Genomic DNA, 18,076 nt, shown 5'->3' with positions numbered 1-18,076 from the left:
TAATTGTCATTTAAAACGTAAAATTCACTTTATATACTCAAAAAAGATTGATGTCTGTTCCCATCATGAATGAAATCCTACATTATGCATGCTTTTGAATATCATCACTGTTTTCAAATTTCTTTTATTACAGAACGGTGAGTTGAATGCATTTTGTTTCTTTACAAGAACATTAAGAACTGTTCTTAATCATGCAGTAAGTATACAAGTAGAATCTACCTAAGGTGAATTGAAAATCAAAGTCAATTGTTAAATCTTATATCACATTGAAGGATCACAAAAGGTAGGTTATATCCTATAATGAATTCCAACAGAGGAGTTAGTTCATTACTGTTTGAATTTGGATGTTTTTAGCTCTTTTGAAAGCTGGAAAATTGATGTTGATAATGTAACGGTTCCATGTGCCACGGTCCATAATTAGGTGGGACTTAAGAGCATGTGACAAATTATTAATCCAAAAACCAAACTAATGCTACTTGAAGAAACTGTACGATTTTGTTTTGGGATGAAGAACTCGTACCCTCTGGTGTATATATTAAACCATCTTCACAGAGAAGAAACATAAATAAACCAGAAAATCTGAGTTCGTTGAGTGTATTTAAACAGTGAAGGAATAAACACTTAACCCCATTACATGTGAAGCAGTTAAATCACAGACCCATTTTTCCTTCTTAAACCCATAATAATCAAAGTAATCTCATTACCACCAAACTAAAAGATTCTACATGATCGTCATTAGCTAATAACAGCACTGGATATAGTACGTTCTTGGCAATGCATGTGCTCCTTTCAAGTAACAAAGAACATGTCATTTGTTTATCATTAACCAAATTATCTAATCTATACCCTCTTGATGTTGATGATATCTTATATATACAACAGGCAACATCACTAAATCATTTGAACTTCCCGTGATTTTAGTTTAATACTATTATATGACAAATGGATGAGTTAATTTATTTTCATTAATAATTTTTTCTAGTTATGCCAGGATATGTAAAGATTCGTCAATGACGCAGTTATGCAGAGAGGCTATAGAGACAACTGAAGGCACTTGAAGAAGACATAAACATCTAAATGCCAAGAGTTTCCACCATAAATAAATATTAATATTATAGTCACGAAGCACTGATGCTGATACATTTCATACAAGTTGCATGTCTTGAAACTTTGGTCAATCTTGCGTTAATTAAAGCTTATGATGTTATCTCCCTCGCTCGTTTTCAAGGCACCAAAATGATCTTAGATTATGAAAGGTTACTCTGTGAAGATGGTTTTCTTAAATTTGAAGTCGATGGCTGAAATAAACTATAACATGATTTTCTGCAATAGACTTGTAATTCTCCATTTTCTCTTGTTCTGAACTCAAGTATGTGGGGTGTCAGGTTTATAAAGGAGAGGGTATCACTGGGGAGATACAACATCAATGAGATATGAGCCTAATCAGACAAGACATTGACACCACTCTCAACCCAAAACCTTAAGGCAATGGGTTTATGGGCTTTGATCCTTATATGGTGCTATACTTTCTCAATTTTGGTCAATGTGGGACTTAGACTCACACTTAGACTTATGTGGTTAGGCTCAGATCTCATTGGTGTTGTATCTCCCTAGTGATACCCTCTTCTTTATAAACCTGACAAGTGGATCAGAGCCTGGTTAAAACCGGCTCAAACGAGTGCAGTATGGTCTTAGTATCGAAAGTCTTCCTGACAAGGGTCCCAGGTAAGGGTTCCAGGTAAGCGTGTCCCTTAAGAAGAACGGCGGTACAGAAAATGAGTACTCATGGTTGGGCAGCTTTCGCTGGAGGAGGAGTGTACCAATGTGGTTGAAGGGACTCACCCTTGAGGGGGAGATGGTTAGGAATGAGTCTAAGTCCCACATTGACCAGAAATGAGAAAGTAGAGCATTATATAAGAATAAAGACCCATAAACCTATTGCCTTAAGGTTTTGGGTTGAAAGTGGTGTCAGTGTCTTATGTGGTTAGGCTCAGATCTCATTAGTGTTGTATCTCCTAAGTGAAACCCCTCCTTATGTGGTTAGGCTCAGATCTCATTAGTGTTGTATCTCCTAAGTGAAACCCCTCCTTAAAAACCTAACATGGAATCACTGCATTTTTTAACTTTTGTTTACCTCCTAAACAATGTGGGTCTCCGTTTAAGATTTAAATCTTTATAATTTTTTGAATGGTCTCGCTTTTTTATATGTATTTTTATTTGAACAAGGTAGAGAGCATTGTCATGTTAAACTATCAGTGATATTTAATTTGAAATTAATTGAATCACGAGGTATTTGACATATCTACTATCAGAAATACATATACTTTTTCAGTAGTGTAAATATATATGTGCATGGCAGGACCACTGTGGTGAATATATATAAATGGTGATATTTGAGTTTTCTTTTACCATGATGTTGGAAATTGGAAGCGACAAAGTCCTTTTCTGGCCAACTACATATATATAAACATGATTTTGTGGTCACCTTTAGCCATTAAAGTTTCTTAGCTAGAAGCACATGAACAATCTCCAATGAAAATTTCAACAGAAACAACAAGGCAAGCTATATGATATGCTCTTTTCTATTCACGAGCTTCACATACTTTCCCTCACTAGGTGCCTTCTGCATTGGTCTATTTTAGTGCCAAAAACAAAACTTTGAGAGACCCCAAAATTGAAAATGATAACAAAACACTATCTTTAAATAAGATACTTCAAATGTGAACAATAAGAACAAACTAGGATGACATCAATGCACATTATATATTATGGCTTGGGGTGTAAAAGTGTGAATTTTGTCTTTCATTTGTTTGTTTCCATTTATAAGATGGCCTTTGGTACGTGGTGAAAATATGATTGGCTGAAGACAAGGACTGATATAAAATAATGAAATTTGAATAAAATAATGTGGTTGTGTTGGAAAGCGTTGGATGAATAAATATGGCTCACCAGTTTTTCACTTTAGTGTTGTACCCAATATTCGGGCTTCTTGTGTTCATCAAAATAACCCAACAAATATCAGAAATTGCCTTACGCGTGCAACAAAGTTTGTGAAAATTGTGACCACCATTTCATCAATTCGATGCACAATTCTGCATGCTCTGTTAGTGTGCACACTTTTTGGAACAAAGAGTCTTTTTTTTTTTTTCACTAATGCCAACTTTAATTCATAATGAAATTGTTACATCACAGGGAAGAAACTACATATGAAACAGTAAATTTAGTATTTTAACATGAAAATCTAAGAAGCTGGATACAAACTTACATGTTTAATTTATCTGATTTCGTGCGCGGATTAGAAATGAGTTATCCGACGGTGATTTAAACAATATGTTCAAAAAATTTCGTTAGGATAGGTTTTAAATATGACTCTATTGTATTAAGAAGTGAACTTTAACTCTAACTCAACTCAATAACTTTGGTCATATACCGTGAAATTCTCTAGGAATTCTAACCATTTCTGAATATACTAAAACTACTTTTAAACATTTATTTAAAATCATGTTACTGATGTTTATGAATGATGCTAGATTAATTTGATTTTAAAAAGGTGAGAAACTTTTTGTTTGTTATTTTATAAGACTTTTTTTTGTTTGATTGTATTGTATCTGATCTGATCCATCCCTGCCACCAGTTTTGTTTTTTCATTTTCCAGTTTTCTTTTGTTGGTGAAAGTGGCAGGCCAGAGAGGATCTAAATTCGTAACTGAATACAGTTTTATGGTGTGAGGAATGACACAATATTATAATTGTCGCTGCTGCTCAACTGTTTTGTTGGATTGCAGAGTTAAACACTCAAACAAATGTCTAACCTCGTGCACCGATTTATGTGGTCTTGTTTATCTTTAAAATAAAAATTTATAATTATTTTTATTTTTTTATATATGATTAATATAAATCCGTATCCCATTTTTGTTTGAGGTCTCGTATCATATATAGATAAAATTAATCAATTTATATATAAATAGTCACAGACATATTTTTACTACACTACTTTAGTAGAATCGAGTGAAACTTAAATTTATATTACTATATAGTAATAGAGCATTGATAATTTATCCTAATCATATTTGAACCTTTTCAGGCCTCTTTCGATTCCCGCATTCAATATCATATGCTTGGAGCAGTTGTGGTAACTTGTGAGTGTTATGCAAAATTATTGTGCATGATGGAAAAATTTTAGTGGATATACGTGGATTTAATTAGATAATGTGAAAAATGATCTCTTATATCTTATATCGTATTTGGACAAGAGATTTCAACAATTCTAAAAAATTAAAATATATAGTATTTGAATTACTCACAATTGACTTTCATTCATTTCTTAAATAGTTTGTTTGGCTTGAGTAATTGAAATATCTTAAATTTCATTTTTTTTAGATAAAACAATTTAATTTATATTTTAAGACAAATTCAACTCTATTCTTAAGTCTAAGTTGAGTTAACTCGACTTTCGAAATGAGACGATTCATCTCAACTTTTGATCGGATCGACTCCCGAAGATTCAACTTGGATTCACTAGGTCGACCATCGGCACGAGCTAACTCGGCTCAACCACCATCCTTGGCCGACTCCGCTCTACCTTTGTCTTGGACCGGCTCCGTTCGACCATCACTCCAAACTGACTCGACTTGAACCATCATCATTAGCCAACTCGGCTCAACCTTCGTTTTGGGCCAACTTGACTCGATTTTGAATCTGGATCGTCTCGACTCAATCGTCGTGTGTAGAGTGGACATGAGTGAAATTTCAAATTTCTTATAATTTTGGGGTATTTGAAACGCTTCCATTTTATTCATTTGAATACCTTCTCAAATACTTTGAACTTAAATTTCTTTCTAATTACTTTATTTAAATAAGTCATTTTAGTATAAAGAATTTCAAATTCTTCAAATAAATGAATTACTCTTCTAAATTATCTCATCCAACCACAATATTAATGTGATTGAGTTAATAACCTTACAAATGTGTGATTTCTTTTTTATTTATGATAACATGTGCCTTTAGTTGTATCCATATACGTGTATTACAAACCATAGTATAAATATTTTTTTAAATATTTTTTTATCTAAGTATAATAATATAAAAATATTTCATCTCTCGTTCATTATTTGTTTCAATATAGTATTTATGTAGACAAATATCTTTAAAACTTAAATAAGTTTTTATTAAATTGATGACAATAAAATGCACTTTTTAATGTGCAACTTAGTACCTCTGGTTAGTAATACAGTAGTTTTCATAAAGCCTTGGATTATACTTGCATTACCAAAAGCCATACTAGCACTAACTTCACACGTTTCAAAACCATATAATTATTGATAAGGGGCTAACATTCATTACAATTCAACACATTAGAATCCTATTACTAATAATATGTTGTGAAATATGAATTATAGTAGAGATAAAAATTAAATTGATAAATTCAAGCATTACTCTACCTTACAAAATTGGGTTAATAAAATATTTTTCACACACTTTTATATTCAAGCCTTATTCTACCTTACAAAATTGGGTTAAAAAAATCAAATTTTCACACAATTTATATATATATATATATATATATATATATATATATATATATAATTTATTTTGGGTGTATTTCTAACTAATATGAAATATCCAAACTAACTAATCTCCATTATGTAGACTCTTTTAATAACTTTAATGTTATTTTAAAATAATAAAATTTAAATTTAATTCAATCTAAAAAAAATATTTATAAAAGTGAAATTTAAACTTACTTATAATTAGATTTAGTAATTTTCAGGTCTTAAAAAAAATCGAACATCTTTAATTTGAATAAAGAAATCTGGTGTTAATAATTTATTTTCTTAATATTTGATTTCCAGTGAAAAAAAAAATCAAGTATCTTTATATTATTATTTTTATTTACAAATACAAATACAACTAAAAAAGATTAATAAATATGTAAGGTCAACGCTCAACTATAAAAATCACTCTGAACAAATAACTTGTTTTAGTCAATACAATAGAAAAATAATTTACAGAATACATTTTTTCACATAAGTGTTTAAGTTCTAATTTAAAGGCCCAGAGAAAAATTAAGAAAGACAAGTGAATGAAACTTTACATTAAAATCTTACCAAATGTGAATTTCGAAAATGATATTAAAGCTGAGTAAAACCCTGACCTCGAAGATATAAATATTTAAAATTATAATTTCAGCATCAAATGCTTATGTATTCAAATATTGTGAATTGATATAAATCAAAATAAATCAAATTTTAAAACTGAAAAATAAAAGGAACTTAAACTTTTAACTTCACTAATTTGAATTTTAAATATAATTTTAAAAATTAATTCAAATTAAGTTTTATATTTCTATCTACGTTTATATTGATTTAATATTGTATTATTCTCTTATTTATACACGTATTCTCACACACTATCCCATAACTGCTTAGAAAATTTACCTTTTAGTTATTCTAATTATTTTTATCTTTGTATGTAATGAGAGTCCTCATGACCAGTCTTATTCCATCAACTGAGCTGATTCCACTTGCCTAACTTATATGTATAATTTAGTTTGAATTAGTTTTCAAAATTATATTAAAAAAATAAATTACTGGAATTAAAATTAATTCCTTAAAACCTTTTAATGTATACTGAACATCTTTTTAATTTTTATATTTTGAATTATAATTTATACTGACTTATAATTCCTCACCTCAGTTTCATTTTTCATATGGATAATATGTAAATTTAAAAAAATGATAAAAAATCTTAAACTTCTGTTCTATTGCCTTATTTGTTTTTTTATCTATTCCCTTTCATGGTTTTTCTCATTGCCTTGTGTGTGTTTTTGGAAGAATTTTATAGGTATGAATGAGTACTACAATATTATAGGAATTAAAATATAATTAACTCAAACGAAAATTATAATCACACTTACGAAAATGATTTCAAAGCAGCCATTGTCACGAGTTCCAGACGTTACTTCATTTTTAATTTGCAGCTGTACCTTTTAAGCTGTCAGAACAAAAAAATGGATAATGAAGATGAAAAGGTCAAAACTAATTTATTTGTAGGTGGCTTCTGGAAGGTTATTTTTTTTATTCCTTGGCTGATTTACTTATATTTTTGTAGACATCAATGTTAACCATGACATTCTATAAATAATTGGAAATTTAATTCAAGCCAAATTGATGATATGGTCACATATAATAATATGTACTTAGTTCACGTCATGGTAGTTACTTTTTTTTTTTAATCTGTTTCAATGGTGGAAAACTGTGGCGTAGATATAGAACGATTATCCTCATAAAGTGATATAAAAATAGAAAAAAATGCTTAATTGTTTATTTATTTCATCTATATATTTTTTTACATTTTATATTTCATCTATCTATATGTTTAAAAGTTTATACTTCATTTATATTCAAGTATTTTTTATATTTTTAATATTTATATAAGTTATCAACTAATTATAATAAGTCTGTTGTTAACGTTATGCTTTTTTGATTTATCAATTGAAAAATTGTCTATAGAATAAAAGAATAGTTAAATATCCTGATGAATATTAACGGTTATAAGGTTAGAAATCAAATATCATAACTATTAGTTAATAAATATTAATTAAAGTTATAGATATTTAGAATTTGTGTTGTATAAATATTATACTTTATTAATATGAACTCAAATTTTTATAAAAATTAAAAAAATTATAATAATAGATAAAGATGATACTTTTTTTTCTATACATATTTTATTATTTAGAATTTTTTTTTTGTCTTTAACAGTATTTTAACAACTTTTTTTGTATGTATATGTTATTTTTTTAATTTTATATTTAACTATTATTTTAAAAATTAATTATATATTTTTTATTAATTTAAATTTAAATTTTTATAAAAAATTAAAAAAATTGAAAACATATTGATGGGACAAGACCTGCGTTTTCACTGATGTGTTATAAAGGAAGGATTTGTACTATTTTTGAAAATTTATTTAAACAAAATGACGTGTTTGTTAAGACTTTAAAATACGAGGGACATGTGTTAAATTGCTATTTTTTTACCAATAATTTATTGATACCAATGTTTCAATATTTGTTCATTCATCTTGGTGAAATGGTTCTACTAGATAAATATAGATACGTTATTGGGTTATTACCGATACAAATTTAAGAAACATGGATTCACTTAAACAAAGTGTTATGTAAATTAGGTTAAAATATTTTTTTTTCCATGTTTTTGTTAAAAAATCTCAAACAGGTCCTAAAATTTATTTTAGTCTCAATTAGGTTCATATATTTGAAAATGTGTAACAATTAGGCACATTCTTCTGTTAGTATAGAGTTAACGGTGTTAAAGATGTGTCACGTGTCAGCTCTACATTTTTTTAAATTTTTTGTTTGAAAATTATTTATGCCACGTGTCACGTCAGTATTGTGCCATGTGTCAAGTCAATAAGGTCACACGTGTCAAATCATTGTCTGAATCTCAATTTTGTCTATATATTTGTTATTTTTATTACATTTCAGTCAATTTTTTTAAAATTTTTTAAATATATTTATTTTAACTTTTTACAAAATTGTTTTAAAATGTTATATTTAAATTTATAAAATTGTTAATTTTAAACCAACTCTAACATTTATATATAGATTATTTAAAACAATTTTGTAACAAGTTAAAATAAATATTTTAAAATTTTAAAACAAAATATAAAATAAACTTAATATTATTAAAATGTTTAATAAAAATGTCATTATAAAATTTATATAAAAGTTAAATTTGATCTCAATTTGGAAAGGATGTAATTGAAAATTAAAAAAAAAAGGACTGAAATATAATTAAAATAACAAATATATGGACCAAATTGAGATTCAAACAATGACTTGACACGTGGCACAATATTGATGTGACATGTGGCATGAATAATTTTCAAAAAAAAATTAAAAAATTCAAAAAAATGAGAAGTTGACACGTGGCATATCCTTAACACCGTTAACTCTATACTAACGGAATGAGCCTAATTGTTACACATTTTCAAAAATATGAACTTAATTGATACTAAACAAAATCTTAGGACCTATTTGAGATTTTTCAACAAAAACATGGACCAAACCTGCACTTTTTACTTTAAATTATTTTAGGTTTGATTATGTTTTAAGTTACTTTGATATATTTAAAAAAAATTCAATTCAATTCTAAATAAATTTGATAGTTGATTAATTATTTAATAAATTTAACTTTTTTTAATGGAGTTTTTACAGTTAACTTGTTTTATTAATTGAATTATGTGAGTATTAAGTATCTTATCATATTATCTTATTAAATTGTCATATTTTATTAAATTAAAACATATGTAATTTGTAATTTTACAATTTATGATTTATAATTTTTAAATTTTATAAATTTATAAATTTATAATTTTAATTTTAACTTATATAATTAAAACAGTAAAATAATAAAATGACACATGAGAACCATTCAAGGACATGACAAAATAATAACCACGTCACCCATACAAAGTATAAATGATTTGCCATTACCGTCATCCCAAATTATACTGTAAAGGAATACTAAGGCACAATGCCACATAACTTAAACATAAAACAGTTGTCCAAAGGAATGCTCACAGAATAAGGAACTACGACATAAACGGTTTCAAAAGGACTCAAAGGAGCAATAACAAATATGCCTAAACTAAACAACATCATCTCTGTCATTCGCACGATCACATAAGTTTTCACATCTACTCACACCAATATTGATGATCTTTGTAAAAAGAAAAATGAAACAAGTAACAGACACATAGGAAAAGGGTAAGTTAGTGAAAATGATTTTAACATAATAATAACCAAGCAAATTTATTAAACATAAGCACCATGTGATAGTAAACAATGATAGACCCTTTAACTCAATTATCTAGATATGTGTAATGAAATCAGATTCACGGGTTACTTGCACTTGTGGTGACCTTTACTGCTTTGTAGAGCCATTGTCAATGAGTTTCACCCTACCACACATAAGGTTAGTCCATGATCATCTAAGACCATTATCCTGCCAAATATTAAAACCTCCTGCTACTCTCACCACATGAACCAATATACTCTATGTGAGTCTAACCGATTCATTAGAGCGTCAAGATGCAACTTTACTTGAATCCTTAAGTCACCACACACACTACTTTATCATCAAAAGGGATTTCTCCACTAAATTCCCTCACACAATTCACATATTATCTCAAAACATTATCATCTCATGTCCATCATATGAAATACAGTTCTAGATACCACACCATACATGCACAACATCATTTATCATACCTTTAAGGAGTAAAACAGTCAATCATGGAAGAGTAAGTAATAAAACACATCTTTGCACCAGTCTCGCTCAAGCTAGAAGCCTTCCCTTAAGCGACAAAGGTTCTATCGCTTAACCTTGGCATTGTCGTCTGAACGAGAGCTCGAACAATTGCACTATGAGTTTTCTGCGAGTTCTCGCTTAAGCGGGACCTTTTCACCTGAGCGAAATTGTTCTTCACTCAAAACTGAAGCTCCTTGCCCGAGCGACAACTCGATGCAGAGGTTAGTTTCTGCTACTCTCGTTTAGGTGAGGGGTACTCGCTTAGGCGAGAATAACAGAATTCTCACCTGCTCCACGCATGCAAAACCAGAATCACATCATACATAACACAGTCCATACCAGTTTAGTAAAATCATCAACCCATATATCAATACAAAATCAAAGATCTAGACAAACAACTTATTTTTGCAAAACTGAAAGAAAACCTAGCTTCTTTTACTTTGATAGATGTTAACCCAGCCAAAACAAAGACCAAACGGAGGAGTACAATCACACGTATGTAACTTAAAAGAACTGGTAAACAAAAATAAAGGGAAAAGAGAGTAGGGTCTAAGACCACCAATCCGAAACAGACTAGGAACTGCAGAACTAAAAAGAGATGAACAAAATGGTGATTTTTTTGTTCAACTTACATGGAGGGAAAAACATTTGTTCAACTCGGAGGAGGATCTCGCTTAAGCCCTATCTAAGGTTCTCTTTTGAGAAGAACAAGAGTGAGTGAGCTATTTTTGAGAGAAGCTGAGTAAGAGTAAAAAGAAAGAACTGGAGAGATTTTTCTAGAAAAAGACAAATGGCTGGCCTTGTCCAAAACTTGAAATAAAAGTAGGTCTAACAGTCATCTAAGGATCACCTAACAACTATATCACCTAATTAATAAAAAAATTAACCGCAAATACTCAGTTTGAAAACAAAATATTAAATTTATTAAGTACTCAATGTATTAAAAAAACTCAATTAAAAATTCACAAATTTATAAGAAACTTAAAACATAATTAAGTTATTATTTTAATTTAACTCTAAACAATATTCAAACTATATTTTAATCTAAGATGAATAACTTACGTAAGTAGTTAATTGATGTGAAAAAAATCTTCAAATTGCACAACTAACTTCCTTTTATCGTAAATAAAAGCTATTACATAAAATTATTATTTATATTTCATCAGATATTCATCTTCATTCCATTAGAAAACAAGTTGAAAAGGAAGTTCGCATGTTCGAAAACACTATCTAATTGTTGATGTCTTATAAAACCAGCTTCACTTCTATTATCTCCAAGATAGATGAACATCAACAACATCATCCTTCCATTTTGAAGGAGGCTATTAGTTAAGCCAGTTAAGTTATACAGTTTCTTTACCACTTTTTATTTTGTTTTTACATTATTTTATTTATAGTCTTTGTTCACGTATATTTTTCTTTTCACCATAACAAAGTTGTTTTCCTATCGTAAAATATTTTCTCTTCCTTTCATAATAGAAAAGTTGTCTCCGTTAAACTTTTATCCAAAAAGTTGTCTTAATTATTCACTCTAGTTGTTTATATCGCGATAAACAATTTAACATTTATATCTATCTATATAAAGAAATATTTATAGCATTTTTTAATTTTATTTTTTTAAAATTAAAATAACTACATTTTTACTTGTTCTTTTGTAAATGACTGTATTAAAAATAAAAATAATTATTTCACCACAATTTTATTTGAATTTAGTTAATTTTTTTAAAATTAAATATGAAAAAAAGTGAACACACTTCTATATTAATTATAGAATTAAAAATTATAAGAATAGCAATTTTTCTACTATTACATCTTTCACATTTATTAATAAATGCAAATTTTCTGTGAGTTTAAGAGAATTCTTTAATCATATAGTAAAGTAGGAGTCAGTGCTCAACAATTAGCAATAGCACCCCTTGTTGGTTCAGCATGGGTTTGTTTATTATAGGGTTTTGCCAGAGCCAACCATGAACCTCACTCCCCTTTCTGCACCATGACGGACCGTGAGCGTGAACGTGAGCGTGACCGGACTCGGGACAGAGAAAGAAAACGAAGAAGAGACAAGGACGACCGCGACCGCGATCGTGAGCGAGAGAAAGGCGACCGCGACCGCGACCGCGAGCGAGAGAAAGGCGACCGCGACCGTGAGCGAGAGAAAGGCGACCGCGAGCGAGACAAAGGCGACCGCGACCGTGAACGAGACAAGGACGACCGCGACCGTGAACGAGACAAGGACGACCGCGAACGCGAACGTGAACGAGAACGAGAAAAGGATGACCGCGATCGGGAACGTGAGCGTGAGCGTGACAGAGTGCGAAGCAAGAGATCCCGTTCGCGTTCGCCTGACCGTGGGCGCTCCCGCCACGCGCGCTCGCCGTCTCCCAGCGACCGCTCCCACCGGCGGCGCCACCACCGGACGCCCACCCCCGAGCAGCCGAGGAAGCGCCACCGGAGAGAGTCCGTGGAGGAGGAGCACAAGGAGACGAAGAAAGCGGTGTCGGACTTCGTGGATGGTATCGCTAAGGAGCAGCAGCAGAAACAGAAGGAGAACGGAGGAGAAGCTGAGGGCAACGAGGACGAATTGGAGATGATGAAGATGCTAGGCATTCCCGTAGGATTTGACTCCACCAAGGGGAAACCGGTTCCCGGTGCTGACGTCAGCGGCGTCAGAGCCGTCACCAAGCGCCAACCGCGTCAGTACATGAACCGCCGCGGTGGCTTCAATCGTCCATTGCCTGCTGAGAGGAATCGCTAGGTTTTTTATTTTTTCAGGTTTGTTCATTTTCTTTCCATTTGGAACAGATGTATTAGGGTTATGTTAGAATTTGATGGTTGCCGCTTGCAATTAGACTCGGATTTAGTTTAGTTCAGCATATGATTGAAATTTGGATTGTTTTTTGTGTTCCAGACAGTGACGATTAATAATAAATTAGCGACTGTGTGTGTCGATTTGTGATGATAGCTTTTATTCATATTGTTTGATGGAGTGTGTCGTTCTTATTGTGTTATACATTCTGGAGTTTAGTGCTTATGCTTAGCTCGATTTTGCTGTGGATACATAGTTCACTTTTGATGCTAGCGTGTTTTGTCAAAATCGTGTTATCTTTGACAATTATTTTGTAGTGCCTTATCTGTGTGACCTGTCCCAATAGATAACTGTTAATACTTCCCGATTTTCTCCTCTTTCACCCGGTTAGAATAAGTATTAAATGTTGGGTAGGAAGTATGGTAGAGTAATTATTAAATCTGAGTATGTTATAGTTATTATTAAATCTGAGTAGAGAGTAGTGTCTTGGGAATATTTTCCAGCTGTACCTAGTTCTGTACCTAGGTGTCTAGTGCAAACTTTTGATCTTCCATCTTGTATCAAATTTCTATCATTATAAATATTATATCATAAAAGGGCTTCCAAACATATACATCCTCTTCTCTCTTTGTAATCTTTACCGACCTAAAATCCACTTCTTAACATGATATTAGAACTATTGGTTAGAATCCATCTTAGTGAAATTTGTTTTTTTGGATCTATTGTTCCATCCGCTATTGGACCATCCATTAATGTCCAATCCCATGCACGATATGCATATGCCTCGGCATGAGGGATGTATTGGAAGTTTCACATTGACTAGAGATAAAACTAATTCACAATATATTAGTAGGTGCAAACTTCACCTTACAAGTTGATTTTGTAAGTTTGAGTTAATCTTAAAGTTCACTTTACATCGAAGAACATATGTTTGCTTTTCAAAAGACTAGATGGTGGTCTTTTACAAATGATATTGTTCTATAATTTGTAGGGCAACCATGTCTTTCATCTAAATTTCGTTGGACATAACATATTCCAGTTTAGGGTTTTTTCAGTATCTGTCATTGAAATTAGTTATACTCAACAATTCTCTAACAATAGGGATGAAAATGACCATGATAATCACCATGATATAGTTCTTTATGAGTATGACCCAGAAAATTATCATCATTCAATGGTCAAGACTTTATCCAAATCTGAGGTTACATGCTTCTCACTGTACTTGAAATGTAGTTTTGGTGAAAAGGCTTTGATGAAGAAGCAAAAGCGCTATCTGTTGGCAACTTCAGAGGAGCATACTGGCCCTGTTCCATTAGAGGGACAAGAAGAACTAAATCTGAGTGCTATCTGACATCTGGATGAAAGCAATTATGCAGTATGAATGGATTAAGAGCAGGAGATGTCATCAGATTGAGAGTAGACTACTAGACAAAGGGCAGAGCAAGTTTATTCATATTATGAAACTTTAGTTGTTTTTGAACTTTATAAAATGCCTTTGTAATGTATGGAACAATAATTTTGTTTTGGGTGGTCCATTATTATGTTTTTGGAACCTACAATCCAGAAGAATTATCAACACTTATCTTTAAAATGATTTTTAAATATTTATTGTATGGTTAGAAAACTGTTGGAAGTCTCACATCGACTAGAGATAAGACCAATTCACAATATATAAGTGTATGCAAACCTAATCTTACAAACCGGTTTTATAAGGTGAGGTTTGCACCCATTTATATACTGTAAATTAGCTTATCTTTAGTTGATGTGGGACTTCAAATACACCCTATTCCCGACTATGGTAACTTAACACCAAAAATAGAGTTTCATATCTGTGTTTATTTAGTCATATTACATGCCCACAACAATTAGTAAAGCTCTACTCCCTTAAAAATTAATGCCTGTTACTCTCCAATCAAGCTTACCCTCAGAGTAAGTAAATTACTCTCACCTTGCCTATGTTGTACCCTTTTAGACAAACTGCGTACCCTCTATGATATATTTTTGAATTTATATTTTCATATTTCACTATTGTTTTTTAGAGTTGGTTTATTTAATTTCAACATATAGGAAACATTGATATAATCATAGAGGAATGTGAGAGGCAAGAGTAGTACGATGATATACTCTTATTGGACTCTTGTAGTTTGAATCTCTCTACCAATATGATGGCATGGTCCTACATTGAGTTGTATGAGATGCTTGATGAAGTACATAAGTGGCTTTGTTCTCCCCCTTGAAAATTACCTTTTAAGGAAGGGTCTCCCAAATGCTTGGGTGCTTATGACATAAGTTCTGAATTCTGACTGGGCATAATAGTAGTAATAACTGACTATATATATGCTCTGATAAATCAGATTTTATGTAATTGAGCTTGCAGCTCGACTGCTCTTTTGTTTGTATCACTTTTGTTGAACAAAAGATTAGTCAGTATGTTAGCTTTTGAAAGGGATAAGCTATGTCAATCATTGTTATTAAACTTGCAATTTAACTTGTTAAGTCGCCCTAGATCACGAGCTCACTACCCCTTTTCTAGTTATATCAGTTGTAGTGTAATTTTTTGGTAAACTCGGTGGCCTTGTTGTGAACTTGTCCAATCTAACGAGTTCAGGACTGAGAGGACAAGTTTAGCAGTGGGTTGTTTTAAAATGAAACGACTCCTTTCTGGGTTGTTTGGATTTGCGAAAATAGGAGAAAAGGAGAAAACCTACTATTAGGGTTTTTCATTATCGCATTTCTTAGCTTCCCTTCTCTTTGCTGTTGACAAGGGTGTTTCTTCTCTTTGTTCTTCATCTGTGATTTAGTTCTCTTTCATTTTCTCTGTGATTAGGCCTTGTTCCTTCCCCACTGCAATTTGGTTCTATTTCTTCCTCTCTTTGATTTGGCTTTCTTGTGAGCTTATTTAGAAGCAATCCACCACTAGATTTAGTTCATTTTTTGTTTATGTATACTATTTTGTCTATTTGGGATTGAAATATCGACTCATTATGTTATTTATAGGTGTTTTAATACACACACAAATTATATGAAGGAAACTCTTGCGAGTTTTATAATTCGAGCATGAGTCGAATTTACTAAGCTTCCATGAGTTTGTGAATTCTCATTTTTGACAACCTTGGTGTCATTGTAAGTTGGAAAATATTATTATTGGCAAGGGTCGATGGTTATCCACTATCACTCCTTAGAAATCCATGTTCTGGAAAAGCCACCCCTTGACATTAATGAACATGTGCTCCTAGTTATATCTTAGTATCTGATAAAAATGTTCTATTACATTCTTAGTTTGTGTAATTGGTGTTTCTAAACTCTGAAACATCTTGGGTTAATTTTCCTGCATAAATATTTTTGTCTTGTATATTTACGACAGTGTTGGTTGGATGTCTTTTCCGCTGTAACAAGTCACAGTCACCGAGATTCTGTTCGTGTAGCTGGTTATCTTGCTTAAGAGTGGTGTGATTTATACAATATTGTTTGTAATATGCATTCAGTTAACCAATCAGGCAACCCTCAATTCAGCCATTTTTTTTTTCATTTTCATTTAAAAAGTGCAAAACGCAGATTTCTCCGTTTACTTGGTATGAAATATCTTTCTCACTACTTCGCATTTTGGCTTGCCTAAACGACTTTGCATTTGTTCATTGCAGATGAGTAATATCCTTTGGCGGTGGTTCAATTGTGTTGTGAAATATTGGAGCCAGAAACTCTAGGCGCAACTCAAAGTGAAAGTTTGTAAGATATCCTGTGCTACTTTCAGCTCGATACCCTTTGTAGGCATGTTTATCTTTACCTTACATTCATAGAATTTGTGAAATTTTCATGCGGTATCTATAATTTTTGCGGCATGCCTTAACACGGGCGATGCACATGTTTTATGTTATCAAGTGATTCTGGATTTCAATATAATTAATGCATGACCAATGGATTTCAATATCATATATATTTAGTTTTGGTATCTACGGGTATGGTTCACGTTTAATGTACAGAGCAAGAATGATATTTTGATCCAGGAGTAACACAGTATCCCAAACCATGAGTCACGAGATGCACCAGCTCTGATTCGGGACCTCTATATCCTCACCAAGGGATGTGAATGTTTCTTAACTCTGAATGAATAATCCTCGGTCGCGGGACATGACAAAAATGTTGTGGATTTCAATGGAAGATACTGTTACAATATTTTTACGATTAATCGAAAGAAAATTATTCTGAACATACTTCATAAAATAATTATTATAAAAAATCACTTATTGCCAATGTATGACAAATCATAATTATATGATAGTCTAAATTAATTTATTATGAAGTGTATATTTCAATTTAGTTATGAATTTATATTCATACTATATCTTGAAAGATAAATGTTCCATGTTAGACCATTTAATTAGCAGAACATTTTGAATTCTCTTTTTTCAACATTTACTGTCAATGTGACCTTATAGATAAAATAAAGATTTAGATGAAAGTTTGAAGTTGATGATATTATTTGAAACTGCAAACTTCATTTACACTATTGAAGTATTAAAATCAGAGATAGAATGTGAAAATTAGTTAACGAGGTCATAAAATGATATAAATTATAGAAAAGTATGGGAGAGAAGTAGAAAGGTAGTAATTTTCATGTCACATTTTAGTGAAAAAGTTCTCAAAATCAACATCCATTTACTGCTAAAAATCTTGGAAGTGTTGTTGACCGAATGACATGTTTTGGAATTGGCTCTATTGTGAATTTTGAACCGCAATAAAAAAGAAGAAACTTGAAAGGATGAAAGGTGAGAACATGTTATGCAGCAAAAGTTGAACTTAGAGAAGAGAAGAAGCATATGATATAGGAGTCACACAGAGCCTTCAATGAGAATCTTATAACGACTCTTATCGCATCACAACATAAAATCGTTAATTATAATATAAGTATATTTTATAAGTTATACTCGTACGTGTGA

The 18,076-nt window shown here is 31.3% G+C and overlaps 1 protein-coding gene across 2 annotated transcripts; it reads left to right on the top strand.

Moving 5' to 3' along the window:
- Positions 1 to 12,211: 12,211 nt before the first annotated feature.
- Positions 12,212 to 17,073, top strand: LOC114179751 (RNA-binding protein 25). Of its 2 annotated transcripts, none has more exons than XM_028066178.1 (2): positions 12,212 to 13,105; positions 14,373 to 14,720. In XM_028066178.1, the coding sequence occupies exon 1, from the start codon at positions 12,327 to 12,329 to the stop codon at positions 13,086 to 13,088; it is 762 nt and encodes a 253-aa protein (XP_027921979.1). In that variant the 5' UTR covers positions 12,212 to 12,326; the 3' UTR covers positions 13,089 to 13,105; positions 14,373 to 14,720. The 2 variants fall into 2 exon arrangements, with proteins under 2 accessions (XP_027921979.1, XP_027921978.1); XM_028066177.1 differs by lacking the exon at positions 14,373 to 14,720 and adding an exon at positions 16,781 to 17,073 and having other exon boundaries at positions 12,214 to 13,105.
- Positions 17,074 to 18,076: the final 1,003 nt, after the last annotated feature.

The sequence above is a fragment of the Vigna unguiculata genome, chromosome 3 (assembly GCF_004118075.2).
Source record: "Vigna unguiculata cultivar IT97K-499-35 chromosome 3, ASM411807v1, whole genome shotgun sequence".
Taxonomy (NCBI): Eukaryota; Viridiplantae; Streptophyta; class Magnoliopsida; order Fabales; family Fabaceae; genus Vigna; species Vigna unguiculata.
This window is presented reverse-complemented; position numbering and strand designations above follow the sequence as displayed.

What these genes read in the sequence shown, in the direction of transcription:
- LOC114179751 (XM_028066177.1), top strand. Translation starts at nt 12,327, where the DNA reads ATGACGGACCGTGAGCGTGAACGTGAGCGTGACCGGACTCGGGACAGA.